This window comes from Pristiophorus japonicus, chromosome 17, assembly GCF_044704955.1.
Source record: "Pristiophorus japonicus isolate sPriJap1 chromosome 17, sPriJap1.hap1, whole genome shotgun sequence".
In the NCBI taxonomy this organism is placed as follows: domain Eukaryota; kingdom Metazoa; phylum Chordata; class Chondrichthyes; family Pristiophoridae; genus Pristiophorus; species Pristiophorus japonicus.
This window is the reverse complement of record NC_091993.1, coordinates 24,066,727-24,080,792: the sequence shown is the minus strand read 5'-3', so window position 1 is coordinate 24,080,792 and position 14,066 is coordinate 24,066,727. Positions and strand designations below refer to the sequence as shown.

General features: G+C 47.1%; 1 protein-coding gene across 4 annotated transcripts in view; it reads left to right on the top strand.

Annotated features, from left to right (window-relative positions):
• chd2 (chromodomain helicase DNA binding protein 2) overlaps nucleotides 1-14,066 on the top strand; it is a 109,836-nt gene that overhangs the window by 77,335 nt on the left and 18,435 nt on the right. For all 4 annotated transcript variants that reach the window (XM_070858485.1, XM_070858484.1, XM_070858487.1 and 1 more), the window contains 9 exons: nucleotides 969-1,065; nucleotides 2,073-2,165; nucleotides 4,304-4,477; nucleotides 6,437-6,615; nucleotides 7,437-7,478; nucleotides 8,554-8,696; nucleotides 10,498-10,636; nucleotides 12,192-12,342; nucleotides 13,460-13,582. In XM_070858485.1, coding sequence (XP_070714586.1) covers nucleotides 969-1,065; nucleotides 2,073-2,165; nucleotides 4,304-4,477; nucleotides 6,437-6,615; nucleotides 7,437-7,478; nucleotides 8,554-8,696; nucleotides 10,498-10,636; nucleotides 12,192-12,342; nucleotides 13,460-13,582 — 1,141 coding nt within the window. The remainder of the gene's footprint in view (nucleotides 1-968; nucleotides 1,066-2,072; nucleotides 2,166-4,303; nucleotides 4,478-6,436; nucleotides 6,616-7,436; nucleotides 7,479-8,553; nucleotides 8,697-10,497; nucleotides 10,637-12,191; nucleotides 12,343-13,459; nucleotides 13,583-14,066) is intronic.

Genomic DNA, 14,066 nt, shown 5'->3' with positions numbered 1-14,066 from the left:
GATCTCAGCTGAGACCGCAGGGGAGGCATTACAATTGCCCTCAGTTGCTTTCAACTGCTTGAGTGCAAATTGGCTGCTGCATTTCCCACGTTACGGTGTTGGCTGTAGCTCAGTGGGTAGCGCACTCGCCTCTCTGAGTCAGAAGGTTGTGGGTTCAAGTCCCACTCCATGGACTTGAGCACAAAAGGCTGACACTCGCAGTGCAGTGCTGAGGGGAGTGCTGCACTGTGTCGGAGGTGCCGCCTTTCGGATGAGACGTTAAACTGAGGCCCCGTCTGCCCGCTCTGGTGGACGTAAAAGATCCCATTGTACTATTTCAAAGAAGAGCAGGGGGAGTTATCCCCGGTGTCCTGGCCGATATTTATCCCTCAATCAAAATAACAAAAAAAACAGATTGTCTGGTCATTATCATATTGCTGTTTGAGGGAGCTTGCTGTGCACAAATTGGCTGCCATGTTTCCCACAACTGTGATTATACTTCTGAAGTACTTAATTGGCTGTAAAGCGCTTGGAGATGTCCGGGGGTCATGAAAGGCGTTATATAAATCCAATTAGTATTAGGGAGAAGTAAAAAGTGGCCAGGGGCCCCAGCTGAGTGTTCAGTGACCCCCCCAACTCCTCTCCTCCAAGTGCAAAAGCATGGCCATCCGAGTGCAGAAAGAATTGGGGTTGCCCATGTTGTCCCTGTAATTAAAAAGCCTTCCCATGGCTATCAAGACTTGTATGTACATAAAGTTCACTTGAAGGAGCCACTGGAGGATCTGAGCCTCTCTGTAGCCGGTCCCAGGCAAGGAGCCAGCGCCTTCATGGGAGGAAACAATTGACGGGGAAAGAGGAAAAATGCGCGCGTTTTAGATGAGCATCTTGCACTTTTCAAGAGTGACTGCCTATTAATGCGATGGTCGCACCATACAGGTTAGGCGCAGCATTCATCATCGAGGTGGCTAATAGTGGTCTTGTGCTTTCAGCTCAACACCATTCAACAAGGAGGAGCTGACAGCAATCTTAAAGTTTGGAGCTGAGGAACTCTTCAAAGAGCCGGAGGGCGAGGAGTCCGAGCCACAGGTACTGCAGACGTCAAGATTCGGGTCACAATGTTCCCAGATATTGAAAAAACTTGGGTGAATTCTGGCACTTACTTCAACTCAATAATTTGTTTGAGGTGTCGGCCTTTCACATTATAAAAATGTTACATAAATGAAATTAACAATTTTCACATTACAAAGTAAATGGTCGTGTATTTTGGAATATTAGAGGTGCTGAAAATTACATGAAGGGTTTTGATGGAGTAAATAACACTTACACTGGCAGAAGGATCAATAACCAGATTTGAAGTAATTGACAAAAGAACTAGTGGGGAAAGGAGGAGAATCTTTTTATGGAGCGAGTTATGATGATCTGGAATGCACTGCCTGAAAGGCTGGTGGAAGCAGACAGTATAATAGCTTTCAACAAGGAATTGGATATCTACTTGCAGAGGAAAACATTGCAGGGCTGTGGGGAAAGTGTGGGGAGTGGGACTAATTGGATAGCTCTTTCAGAGAGCTGGCACAGGCACGATGGGACGAATGGCCTCCTGCACTGTATAATTCTATGCTGAAAATTGCATAAGCAAGTATGGGTTCATTTGAAGCTTCTTTCATGGTTCAGTTGGCACACGTTGTGTTGCCTGCTGTGATACTGAGTCTTAGAGCAGGAGGATCCCTGGTTTGATCGGAGATTGTGCTGACTGAGACTGTCACGCTGAGCAGGTGGTAAAGGTGCTACAGTTGCTGTCTGCCTCCCTAGGCAAGGGTGGGGGAATGTGTCAGTCAGGGTTCCTGCTCCTGATTGCTGTCCAGTGACTCCTGCTGAAAGTGTAAGTAGTCTTGGCGGAAGGATGGGGCCTAGAGGTTGTATTGCACCTTGCTGAAGCTCACCTCCCAAGTGCACAGCTTAAAGCGCCTGGCGCCTTTAAAGCCCTGAGCCAGTGCCTTCAGGGAAGGATGGGAGATTACTTTGAAGATGACATCCTGTTGTGATTGATTCGAATGATTCAAGCTAGCTAGTAAAAAGTACACCTCCATTTTCAGGAAATGGACATCGAAGAGATTCTACGCCTCGCAGAAACGAGAGAGAATGAACAGTCTGTGAGTCCGACTGATGAACTGCTTTCCCAGTTCAAGGTAAGGTTGGTGAGGGACTGCGAACTCATTGCTGTCAACAGTATGATGGTGTATTGATGCTGCGAGTTGGAGTTATAGCTGTTTCTAGCCTGGAATCTCTCTCACGCAGCATGTCTCCTTCGTGCATGCACACTCGGCGTCTCGTTCTCTCTCATATTCCACCTTTTTTGTCTCTGATTTATCACTATTCCGAGTTGGTCACTGCTCCTACAAATATCTTAACCGGCATGCTCTTTCTTGAAATCAAGACTCAAATCACCATCTCCTATTCTGTCTACAACAACTTGTGTTTATGTAGTGTCTTTAATGTAGTAAAATGTCCAAGGCGCTTCACGGGCATTATCCAAGCCACATGAGATATTGGGACAGGTGACCAAAAGCTTGCTCAGAGATCGGTTGTATGGAGCATCTTGGGGGAGAGAGGCGGAGAGGTTTAGAGGTGGAATTCCAGAGCTTGGGGCCTCGGCAGCTGAAGGCACGGCCGTCAATGGTGTAGCGATTAAAATCGGGTATGTCCAAGCGGCCAGACTTAAAGAAAGACTTGCATTTATATAGCGCCTTTCATGACCACCGGACGTCTCAAAGCACTTTACAACCAATGAAGTACTTTTGGAGTGCAGTCACTGTTGAAACGTGGCAGCCAAGTTATACACAGCAAGCTCCCACAAACAGCAATGTGATAATGACCAGATAATCTGTTCTTGTTTATGTTGATTGAGGGATAAATATTGGCCAGCACACCGGGGATAGCTCTCCTCTTCTTCAAAATAGTGCCATGCGATCTTTTATGTCCACCTGAGAGAGCAGAAGGGGCCTCGGTTTAACGTCCCATCAGAAAGACAGCACCTCCGACAGTGCAGCACTCCTTCAGCACTGCACTGGAGTATCAGCCTGGATTTATGTGCTCAGGTCCCTGGAGTTGGACTTGAACCCACAACCTTTGGACTCGGAGGCGAGTGTGCTGCCCACTGAGCTGCAGCTGGCACATGCTGTGTAGAGCAACGCAGATATCGTGGGGTGTGGTTGTAGGATCGAGGAGATTACAGAGATAGGGATGGGTGAGGCAATGGAGGGATTTGATATCAAATCTGGAACTCTTTGCCTCCTTCAATCTTCTCTTACTCCTACAAGCTTCTAAAAATTGTCACTACCTCGAGATTTACCTTCTCTTTACTCTCAGTGTTTTAAATCCTGGTTGCTGTGCTGTAGCCATGGACCTTTACCATGGGCCAAAAACACTGTAGCCGACCTGTTGGACTTCCCCAACTTTCTGTTGCGAGTTTAGTCCGTATCTGCGATGTGAGTACGAGAACTTCACGTCGTTGAATAGATTTGAATGGGAAGCCAGGCGGCGATATGCCGGTTCTGCGCAGCTTACAGAGGAGTGGTGTATCTCGGACAGCAACTTCGGGTTTTCTCGTTAAAATGGCACACCTGCACCCGCCTGAAGTTGCTGTCCGATTTGCACATCAATAACGGTGAGTGCCGTTAGCCTCGTCATCATTTTTTTTTTTACAGTTAATTCTGGACCCTTGTGTTTTTTCTTCCTTTAAGAAAACCTCTCAGGCAGTGCAGATCACCGTCTAAAGTTGCCTTATTTTGCAAAGCGGCCAATCACTTCCGACTTGAGAGCTTTTGGCAGAATCATTTCAGTTCTGGCATTCGGCTAATTACTTTCTGTTGCTTTTTTTAAAAGCGGGATATTTTAACAGCGCTGCTTTCTGCTCGTAGACCGATACCTGCAACAGTGGGAAGTTGCAGTGGTTTCTGGGACTGATCTATTTTTTTTTTAAATACAATTCACAAATACTGATCATCAGAGGAAAATGCAAATTGCGCACTGAGGTAGTTTGGCTATGAATTCCAACTCGTGTTGAAAATTGAAACAGAAAAGAAGTTCCGCTCGCATTTGAGGCAGCTTGTTGGTGCGCTCTCGGACATCTGCTGCTCTGTGATTATTCGGGGGTATTCGGAAGGTTGCGGTGACACTTTTCGGCATGTTTTGCCACTGCCTCCTTAGCACTGCAGGCGAAACATTTCGCTCCTCACATCGGTGGCTCCATGCGGCGACGGGACGGGTAGGTTTGCCGGTGCTGGCTGCAGTGTGTGACCCTCCCTGTTCCTCGTCCGGTTTTCAGGTGGCGAACTTCACCACGATGGAGGAGAATGAGCCCGAAGCGGACGAGAAGCAGATTAAGGAATGGGATGACATCATCCCAGAGGAGCAGCGGAAAAAGATCGAAGAGGAGGCGCGGCAGAAGGAGCTGGAAGAAATCTACATGCTTCCTCGGAGCAGGAGCTCAACAAAAAAGGTAAGGAGCATCCAGTCCGAGAGAGAGAGAAAACGTTGGGTCTCTCTCGTCATCTCCAGCAAGCAGACAGAAGTCTGTTGGTGTATTTCTGTTGTGTTCTTCCTTCCTCTTTCCGTCTCCCTAATCACACACCTGGAATGTGAGAGTTTTGGGTCAATGCTGATCAAAAGCTTAGGGAACAGCTGGGACAGAGAGGAGCGACCCCTGCGTTGGAGTTATACCTTCCCTCTCTCGCTGCCTTTGGAGCAGCTAATAACCAGGACCTGTTTGAGGGACTGTGGGCAGCACTCAGTCCATGGGCACAGGGCACAGAGCTGCCTGTAAAACTCTCTGGTTCTGACTGCTGTGGAGTACATAACGCCATTTCTATCCTCGTCTTTGCTAATATAACTTGCCTTTTTAAAACTTCATTTTCAATTTTAACAAGAGGGTAAGTCCCCAGCGCGATGATTGGTGGACAAGAGAAGCCTAGTGTTACTCCATTTTCTGAGGAACTGAAAAGTCCTTCAAACCTGCAAAATCGGTGCTCTTTGTGGAGGGGCTGGCTGATGCAGTGGGATTATACTGTCCGTTCAGCCCGGGTTCAAATCCAGCCGACATTGAACGAGGAGACCCTCTGTCGACTGCCTGTAATGCTTCTCGTTGAAATGGGTTTGGGCGACCTCATTCCTCACAGCTCAAAATTGGTATTCTTACTGCAGGAGGGCACGGGACGGCTGGTGTGAGAAATGGGAAAATGTCACACTGGTGCGTTAGTGACACTCTTATGGGGTTGGACCCAAGGCGCATTGTTTGAGCAGATTAGAGGGAACTTTACTCTGCATCTAACCCTTGCACTCTCTGACTTTGGGAAACGCTGACAACTGGGTGCCTGAAATGGAAAGTGTTTCAGCCCCTAAAACTAACATTCCTCATCTTAGTAAAAAAAACAATGATATTTTTTGAGAAGATGCTGAACTTCACACTAAAAAAAGTTCAGACTTGAAAAGCATAAATCATTACTGAGGTTTCCAGTGGCCTGGTGCAGGCCTTGGGTTGGTCTCCCTCTTGACTGAAAATTAAACTGGTTATGGCTCCCGATATCTTCGAGGTAAAGTGTCCACCTCTGAACCTTGCAGACTAAGCAGTTCCGGGACTCTGCCCACAGTTTGTGTCGATGATGTCCAGCAGTATTGGAGCTGCAATTGGCTGTAAAAGAAAGACTTGCATTTCTGTAGCGCCTTTCATGACCACTGAACGTCTCAAAGCGCTTTACAGCCAATGAAGTACTTTTTGGAGTGTAGTCACTGTTGTAATGTGGGAAACGTGGCAGGCAATTTGCGCACAGCAAGCTCCCACAAACAGCAATGTGATAATGGCCGGATAATTTGTTTTAGTGATGTTGATTGAGGGATAAATATTGGCCAGGACACCGGGGATAACTCCCCTGCTTTTCTTCGAAATAGTGCCACGGGATCTTTTACGTCCACCTGAGAGAGCAGAAGGGGCCTCGGTTTAGCGTCTCATCTGAAAGACGGCACCTCTGACAGTGCAGCACTCCCTTAGCACTGCACTGGAGTGTCAGCCGAGATAGTTTTGTGCTCAAGTCCCTGGAGTGGGACTTGAACCCTTCTGAATCAGAGGCGAGTGTGCTACCCACTGAGCCACAGCTGACACTTGTAGCACCCCTTGGTTAGGAAGGGGAGAAATTAGACCATGTTCCCATTCCAGATCGGTACTCCATGATTCCTTTTGGAACCATGCATGCGTGGATGCTGTCTGAAGACAGAATCAGTCTTCCTCGTGACATCTCCACGGTTGAATGGGCTGCTAACTCGCGCTCGCTTGAAGAATGCTCACTTGGATGAGGTACTGAAGGGAAGCCTCTGACTGTGAAACCCCAGCGAGGGAGTTGAATTTCAGGGAGGGGGAAAGGAAATCGGCAACGGGTCTCTCACGCAGCTTTGCGGGTGGTTTCAGGCTCAGGCAAACGGCAGCGATTCGGATGCTGGATCACGGAGACGGCGGCAGCGATCATCGGGGTCAGAGAGCGAAACGGAGGAGAGCGATGATGAGGAGAAGCGTCCCAAGCGGCGAGGCCGCCCCCGCACAGTTCGCAGGGACATGGTGGACGGATTCACAGATCCTGAAATCAGGAGGTAGGTTCTGTCGTTGCTGTAGAGTCGGCCAGGCGTGTCCATTCAGCCGTCCATATGCCACATGCCCTGATCGTCCGGCTTACCAAGCCCAGGAAGCTTAGTCCTCAGTTTGTTCTCTAGCATAAGAAATAGGAGCAGGAGTAGGCCGTTCGGCCCCTCGAGCCCGCTCCACCATTCAATAAGATCATGGCTGATCTGACCTTGGCCTCAACTCCACTTCCCTGCCCGCTCCCCATAACCCTTGACTCCCTTATCATTCACAAATCTGTTTTATCTCCACCTTCAATATATTCTTTGAATTTCATGGGCCGCGAGGTTTGGAAAGGGCTGTATTATTGCCGAATTCATATTAAATCCTAAATCAGAACACAGGGTTATGGTTTTATTGCTTGTCCTGCTTTCTTCTTCGTGACAAAAAAAAACTTTGGTTTAACATTTCTTCCCTGCAGAAGGAAGCGAAAAATGTGTAATTAAAATGTCGGGAGAACGGGGAGCCAAAAGCAAAATACTGCAGATGCTGGAAATCTGAGATAAAAGCAGAAAATGCTGGAAATACTCAGCAGGTCAGGCAGCATCTGTGGAGAGAGAAAGAGAGTTAACGTTTCAGGTCGATGATCCTTTGTCAGAACTGGAAAAGGTTCGAGACATCTCTAATGTTTTCCAGTTCTGACAAAGGGTCATCGACCTGAAACTTTAACTCTGTTTCTTTCTCTACAGATTGCTGCCTGACTCGCTGACTGTTACCAATATTTTCTGTTTTTATAAATGGGGAGAATATAAGGGACGTTGTTTCCATTACACTTGTTATCCTTTTTTTGCAGGTTTATCAAGAGTTATAAGAAGTTTGGTGCACCGCTTGAAAGGTAAGGCTCCTTTCTGCTTCGTCTTGTACCATCTTATCTTGTGTCTCTACCCCCCCCCCCCCCAATATTTTTAGCCACATTGCATGTGTCTGATCTGTAATATTTGCACTTTTTTTCCCCCCAGTCTTTCTTCTCCCCATCTCTCCCGAAGGTGTTGATTCCTTGCTGTGGCTAGGCATCCAGTGAGAAGCAGTTGCCCTCGAACACCCAGTCCCAGTGCCCATTATCTATGTGTCAATCCAGACCCGAGAGTGTTGACAGTATTTGACTGTCACGCCAAACCCGACACTGTCCTCCGCTGATAACCACATGAGAATGTTCCAGCATGGGTTGGAGAGGATCAATCAGGAACCTGGCTGATTGCTTCTTTACTGTTGCCTAACCCAGGGCACGGAGGCCAATTGTAACACCCCGACCACTGACTCGGTATAGACCATGGATTAACCCAAGTGTTAGCCGTGGCTCAGTAGGTCGCACCCTTGCCTCTGAGTTAGAAGGTTGTGGGTTCAGGTCTCACTCAAAGGACTTGAGCACAAAAAATCTGGGCTGACACGCTAGTGCAGTACTGAGGGAGTGCTGCACTGTCAGAAGTGCTGTCTTTCGAATGAGACGTTAAACCAGGTGGACGTAAAAGATCCCATGGCACTATTTCGAAGAAGAGCTGGGACATTCTCCCTGAGGTCCTAGCCAATATTTGTCCTTCAGTCAACATTACTGAAAGGTCTTACCTGGTGATTAGCACATTGCTGTTTGTGGGAGCTTGCTGCGTGCAAATCGACTGCCTTGTTTCCTAAATTACAACAGTGACTACATTTCATTGGCTGTAAAATGCTTTGGGACGTCCAGTGGAAGTGAAATGCGCTATATAAATGCAAATCTTGCTTTCTTTTAGTAGCTTGCTGGTTTGTATGGCTCAGGTCTACACTGGCCAGACGGTCCATTGAGACGTTGCTGGAGTGAATGTTGTAATTTATTGTACCTAATATATTTCAAGATATATTAATGTATTGTATTTTAATATAATATTTTAGTAAACATAAAAAAATTACAAGTTCAGCTTTTTGTTCTGTCCCAGGCTCGAGGGTATAGCTCGCGATGCAGAGCTGGTGGACAAGTCCGTCGCAGACCTCCAGCGACTGGGTGAACTCATACACAACGGCTGTGTGTTGGCGCTCAAGGAGTTTGAGGAGCAGCTCAAAGAAAACCCCATCATTGAGGGTAAGCACCGGTCCCTGGTCTCTCGCTGCCTGTTCCGCATGTCTGGTCTGCTCTTAGCTCCTGAGTTCCAACTTCTATGATGTGCGAGAACATTGATGTAGAGGCTGAGGCGTCATGGTCGGTGTCCTCTGCAAAACAGATCTTGGCTGCCGAAAATGCAAAAATTTGGGGGCGTGGGGGAGTTCTGAAGGTATTTCTCTTCCCCCGCCCCCCCAGCTTTTCTTCTGAAGTCTCGTCAAGACTTGCCTCTCTCATGGGGTGTGAGTTATGCTGGCTGTAAGGGTCTACATGAAGTATGTTTGGCCAGTTTCTCATGGACAAAGCAACCCCTAATTAGTTAACCCCTAACCAACTTAGATTCTTGATATCTGACACCACAATGAGACTACAAGCAAGCCATATGTCTATATACTCGCGAGTAGGAGCCCCGTCGGGAACATGCGAACGATACCTCGACTGGCAGTTTGCAACGGTGGGACTCAACTTGTGTTACAAATCACTTGTATTTATACAGATTAGCAAACACACATAGCTGAACTGAGTTGTGTCAACTCCCTCCCAACTGCTGTCTTTGCTTCTCTTGTTCTAACCTTATCTGTTGCAAGATGGTTACAGTTCCTTGTTTCAAGGTCTCTCTAGCCTGTTTGCTCACAGAACTCATTGTGTTGTACTTTATAGGCAGTTTGTCCTGCAGTACCCTTAGCCGTCCTCAAAGCATTCGCCCGTAATGAGTTCTGCTCATGTCAAGTTAGCCAAACTCAGCTATTTCCCATGTACAGATCCCAACAGTTAACGGCATATTTATCTCAGGAGCGGAGGGGCTCACTCCATTTATGCGGGATTCCAAGATTTATTTTTGTACTGGCAGTCCGCCCATGGTGTTGCTCATTGTTAGTTACGTAAACTCGAGGTGATCCAAAACTCGGCAGCCCGTGTTCTAACTCGCACCAAGTCCTGCTCGCCCATCGCTTCTGTGCTCGCTGACCTACATTGGCTCCCGGTTAAGCAACACCTCGATTTTAACATTCTCATCCTCAAATCCCTCCATGGCCTCGCCCCTCCCTATCTCTGTAATCTCCTCCAGCCCCACAGCCCCCCTGACATGCCTGCGCTCCTCTAACTCTGCCCTCTTGAGCATCCCTGATTATAATCGCTCCACCATTGGTGGCCGTGCCTTCTGCTGCCTGGCCCCAAGCTCTGGAACTCCCTGCCTAAACCTCTCCGTCTCACTACACCTCTTTCCTCCTTCAAGACGCTCCTTAAAACCTACCTCTTTCACCCTCTCTAATTTCTCCTTCTGCAGCTCGGTGTCAAATTTTTTGTCTCATAATATTCCTGTGAAGCGCCACGGGACGTTCCACTACGTTAAAGGTGCTATATAAATACAAGTTGTTGTTGTTGACAGAGGCAACATTCCCTCTGTTGCGTGGTCGTGCAGTGCTCGAGATCCCGCGCAGCCGGTGAACCGGATTTTAAATGCAACCGTGAAGCCCCAGAAACTTTTCGAGAGCGCATTGGTCAGAGGGTGCACTAAAGTGTGACCGAGAAAGTGTGGTGCTCACAGGACGTTCACACTATACACAAGACTTAGAAACACAGAAATTGGGTGCAGGAGTAGGCCCTTCGAGCCTGCACCACCATTCAATAAGATCATGGCTGATTCTAATATGTTCCAGGTAAACCAGGAGAAACTGACTCCAAAGCAGCATAATTATTGGGCTTGGGAGGGGAGCCACGTGACTCCGTGTTCTGTTCTCTAACTGGTGTTTATACACTGTACTTTCAACTCATGTTGTTACAGGAAAGGGCCCTGGGAAAAAGCGGGGACCAACTATCAAGGTTTCAGGTGTCCAAGTCAACGTCAAGTCAATTCTCATTCACGAAGATGAGTTTGAGGCTCTGCATAAAACCATTCCTCTGGACCCTGAAGAAAGAAAAAAGTGAGTTCAACAATTTGTGGTCTAGACGATAACGAATTGAACCTTTAAATTTTCTACCAGTGGATTTCCCATGGCACTACTTGCAGTAAGTTGGATGGTAATGAGGACAGGAGCACTAGGCCACGTAGTACACAATGTATTGTTCTGCTGAGGTGAAGCTGTATCTCTAAGGCCACAGTGTCTAATTCCTGTTAAATAAACACTGGGTGAGGTTATTCAGAGATTAATTCCACATATTTTTAAAAGTATTATTGGTGAGATCAATTGAGAGGTTCCAGATATTCTGGCTCTGGTATTTTCTGTTCCTGCTAAGTCTTCTTGGAGATTCCAAGTGACTGACTGACTTTGTCTTTTGTTTTAAGAGGCACACAGAATTTTTGAGGGCGACACTTGATGTCTGACAGTCAAGTATGACAGAATGGAAATATGTGCTCCTGTATTTACTGGATTAAATAGAATGAAGCAGGTTAATGTGTCCACTGTTAATTTGGCTACTTTTACAGTTTGATATGTAGTATGTGCTGACACAGTTGATCTCGAGGCATGGTTTTAAACTGCTGGAGTTGGCCTCAGTGTCTCTGGGCTTGAGGGGTGGCGCGGGGTGGGGGGAGAATAATCCAGAATTCCCATTGCTGCCCACAATACAGTGACCCCTCTGCTTGAGGGTAAATGTATGTGGATGGTGAGTGAGGATAGAAATTTACAGCACGGAAGGAGGCCATTTCGGCCCATTGTGTCCGCGCCAGCTGACAAAGAACTATTCCGCCTAATCCTACTTTCCAGCTCTTGGTCCGTAGCCCTGTAGATTACGACACTTCAGGTACACATCCAAGTACTTTTTAAATGTGATGAGGGTTTCTGCCTCTACCACCCTTTCAGTCAGCGAGTTCCAGACCCCCACCACCCTCTGGGTGCAAAGATTTGCTCTCAAATCCCCTCTAAACCTCCTACCAATTAATTTAAATCTATGCCCTCTGGTTGTTAACCCCTCTGCTAAGGGAAATAAGTCCTTCTTCTCCACTCTATCCAGGCTCCTCATAGTTTTATACACCTCAATAAAGTCTCCCCATAGCCTCGTCTGTTCCAAAGAAAACAACCCCGGCCCATTCAATTTTTCCTCATAGCTAAAATTCTGCAGTCCAGGCAACATCCTCGTCAATCTCCTCTGTACCCTCTCTAGTGCAATCACATCTTTCCTGTAATGTGGTGACCAGAACTGCACGCAGTACTCTAGCTGTGGCCTAACTACTGTTTTATACAGTTCAAGCATAACCTCCCTGCTCTTGTATTCTATGCTTCGGCTAATAAAGGCAAGTATCCCATGTGCCTTTTTAAACCATAGGGTCAGCTGTGATGCTAACCTGTGACGAGAACAGCCTCTGAACACTTAACCTTCGGGGCTTTGACAGGAATGGGTGAAGTGCCAGAGGGCAGCTGATGCCTGTGGAACTGTATCCCAGCGAGGAATTTGTACCTTATGGAATGGGGTGGGGTGGGGGGAATGGTCAACTGTTGCCCAAGTGCAGTGATTTACAATGCTGTTCCTGCTGCGTAGGTACCGCTTACCCTGCCTTGCGAAGGCTGTGCACTTCGACACAGAGTGGGGTGTGGAGGAGGATTCCAATTTGCTGATAGGGATCTATGAGTGTGGTTATAGCAACTGGGAGCAGATAAAAATGGACCCAGAACTACAGCTTACCAATAAGGTAGGCCATTTATTCCATGTTCCATTGCATAAATCTGCAGCGTTGCTTTGCGTCCAGTCTTAATTGGGAATGGAGTCAATTAAACCTCTGTTCCAATATGGCATTTCCTCTTTTGTAAAGTAATTTTCTTAGGGACCAGATGATGTAGTGTGTTCAACGTTGGACTTTTACCTCTGGGACACAACTTAAAATCCAACCCAGACTAATGGGGTGGTAGCTCCTATTTGCTGGTTGCTAGGGTCCTATATGAAATAAGTTTGGGCAAACTCTACATGGACCAACAGCATGAAATTGGCACTCACCCAGAGAGGGCACAGGATGGCTGACATGGGAAATGGGAAAAACGCCACATTGGAAGGTGGTATTCTGCTGTGCCGCAATATTGAAGGAGCTTTACTCAACATCTAACCTGTGCTCTAACTAACTTGGTGGAGTGCTTGATGCTGATAACTGGAGGGCTGAAATGGGAAACCGTTGTATTTCCCAGCATTGACACACATCCCCTCCCAATAAGCTCAAAGTAATGAGGGAAAACAGATTTGCTTTCCTTCCCCTTTCCCGGTCTTTACGTGCCTCACGCAAAAAGTGGGTGGGAAGAGGTGTGAGCTGTTCTCGTTCCTCCCCTGATGCTGCTCTTACTCCGGCCACTAGGAGGCGCACGAGACCTTTCCGGTGTCCATGCCTCCGATTTTCCCACAGGAGCACAGTTGAGTTTGGAACCCAGCGTGTGTGTGGCCGAGGGGGTGAGGGTGCGAAGCCCAGTACCCTTCTCAATGGGACTGCCATCGAGAAACATCTAAACATTCAAAAGACTGGGGACTTTCTACTGCCAGTGTAGTGCTTCATCAGAAACGTTGTATACTTGAAGACTACTGAAGTATTTCCGTTATATTCTGATGTCTTGGTCCATTTGCCTGGGAGCTATGCCCAGACTTGGAAAAATAAAAGTAGTGGTCACAGGAGCGGAATAATATTTAAACTGGAATTAAAATGCTCAGAGCATGGAAAGCATGGTACTCTTTTTAAAAAAAAAAAAAAGTGCGCCGATGATTTTTGCTTGTGTCTTGGCTGCAGTTTGAGCTGTAACTGATGGGACATTGTGTTTCTTCCCCTTCAGATTCTCCCCGATGACCCGGATCGGAAACCACAGGCCAAACACCTCCAGTCACGAGCTGATTACCTGATCAAGCTCTTGAAGAAAGACATGATCAAGAAGGATGTTTTGAAGCAGGAAGTGGAGGTTAGTTAAGTTGAGGTGGAACAGCACTTGGAAAAGAGAGTTCGAGATCCGTGAATGTGCAGACTCATTACCACGGGGGAGTAGTTGAGGCGAATAGCGTAGACGTACTTAAAGGGATGCTGGACAAGTACGCGAGGGGAAAAAGGAATTGAAGGTTAGGCTGATAGTTACATGAAGTAGGGTGGGAACATGCTCGTGTGGAGCATAAGCACCAGCATTGACCAGGTGAGCCGAAAGGCCTGTTTCTGTGCTGTAAATACTATGCAATTCTCTAGATTACACTTTCTGTACAGAGTTACGAAGGGGAAAAACATTGCATTTATATATCTTATAAACATCTCAAAGTGCTGTAGATAGAATGTTACTTTTAAGTGCACTGACTGTTATGTTTGCAAACACACAAGGTCCCACAAACACAAATGAGATTCATTAGTTAATCTGCTTTGAGGTGGAGTGGAGATCACCAGGCTAATTCCCTGAACTT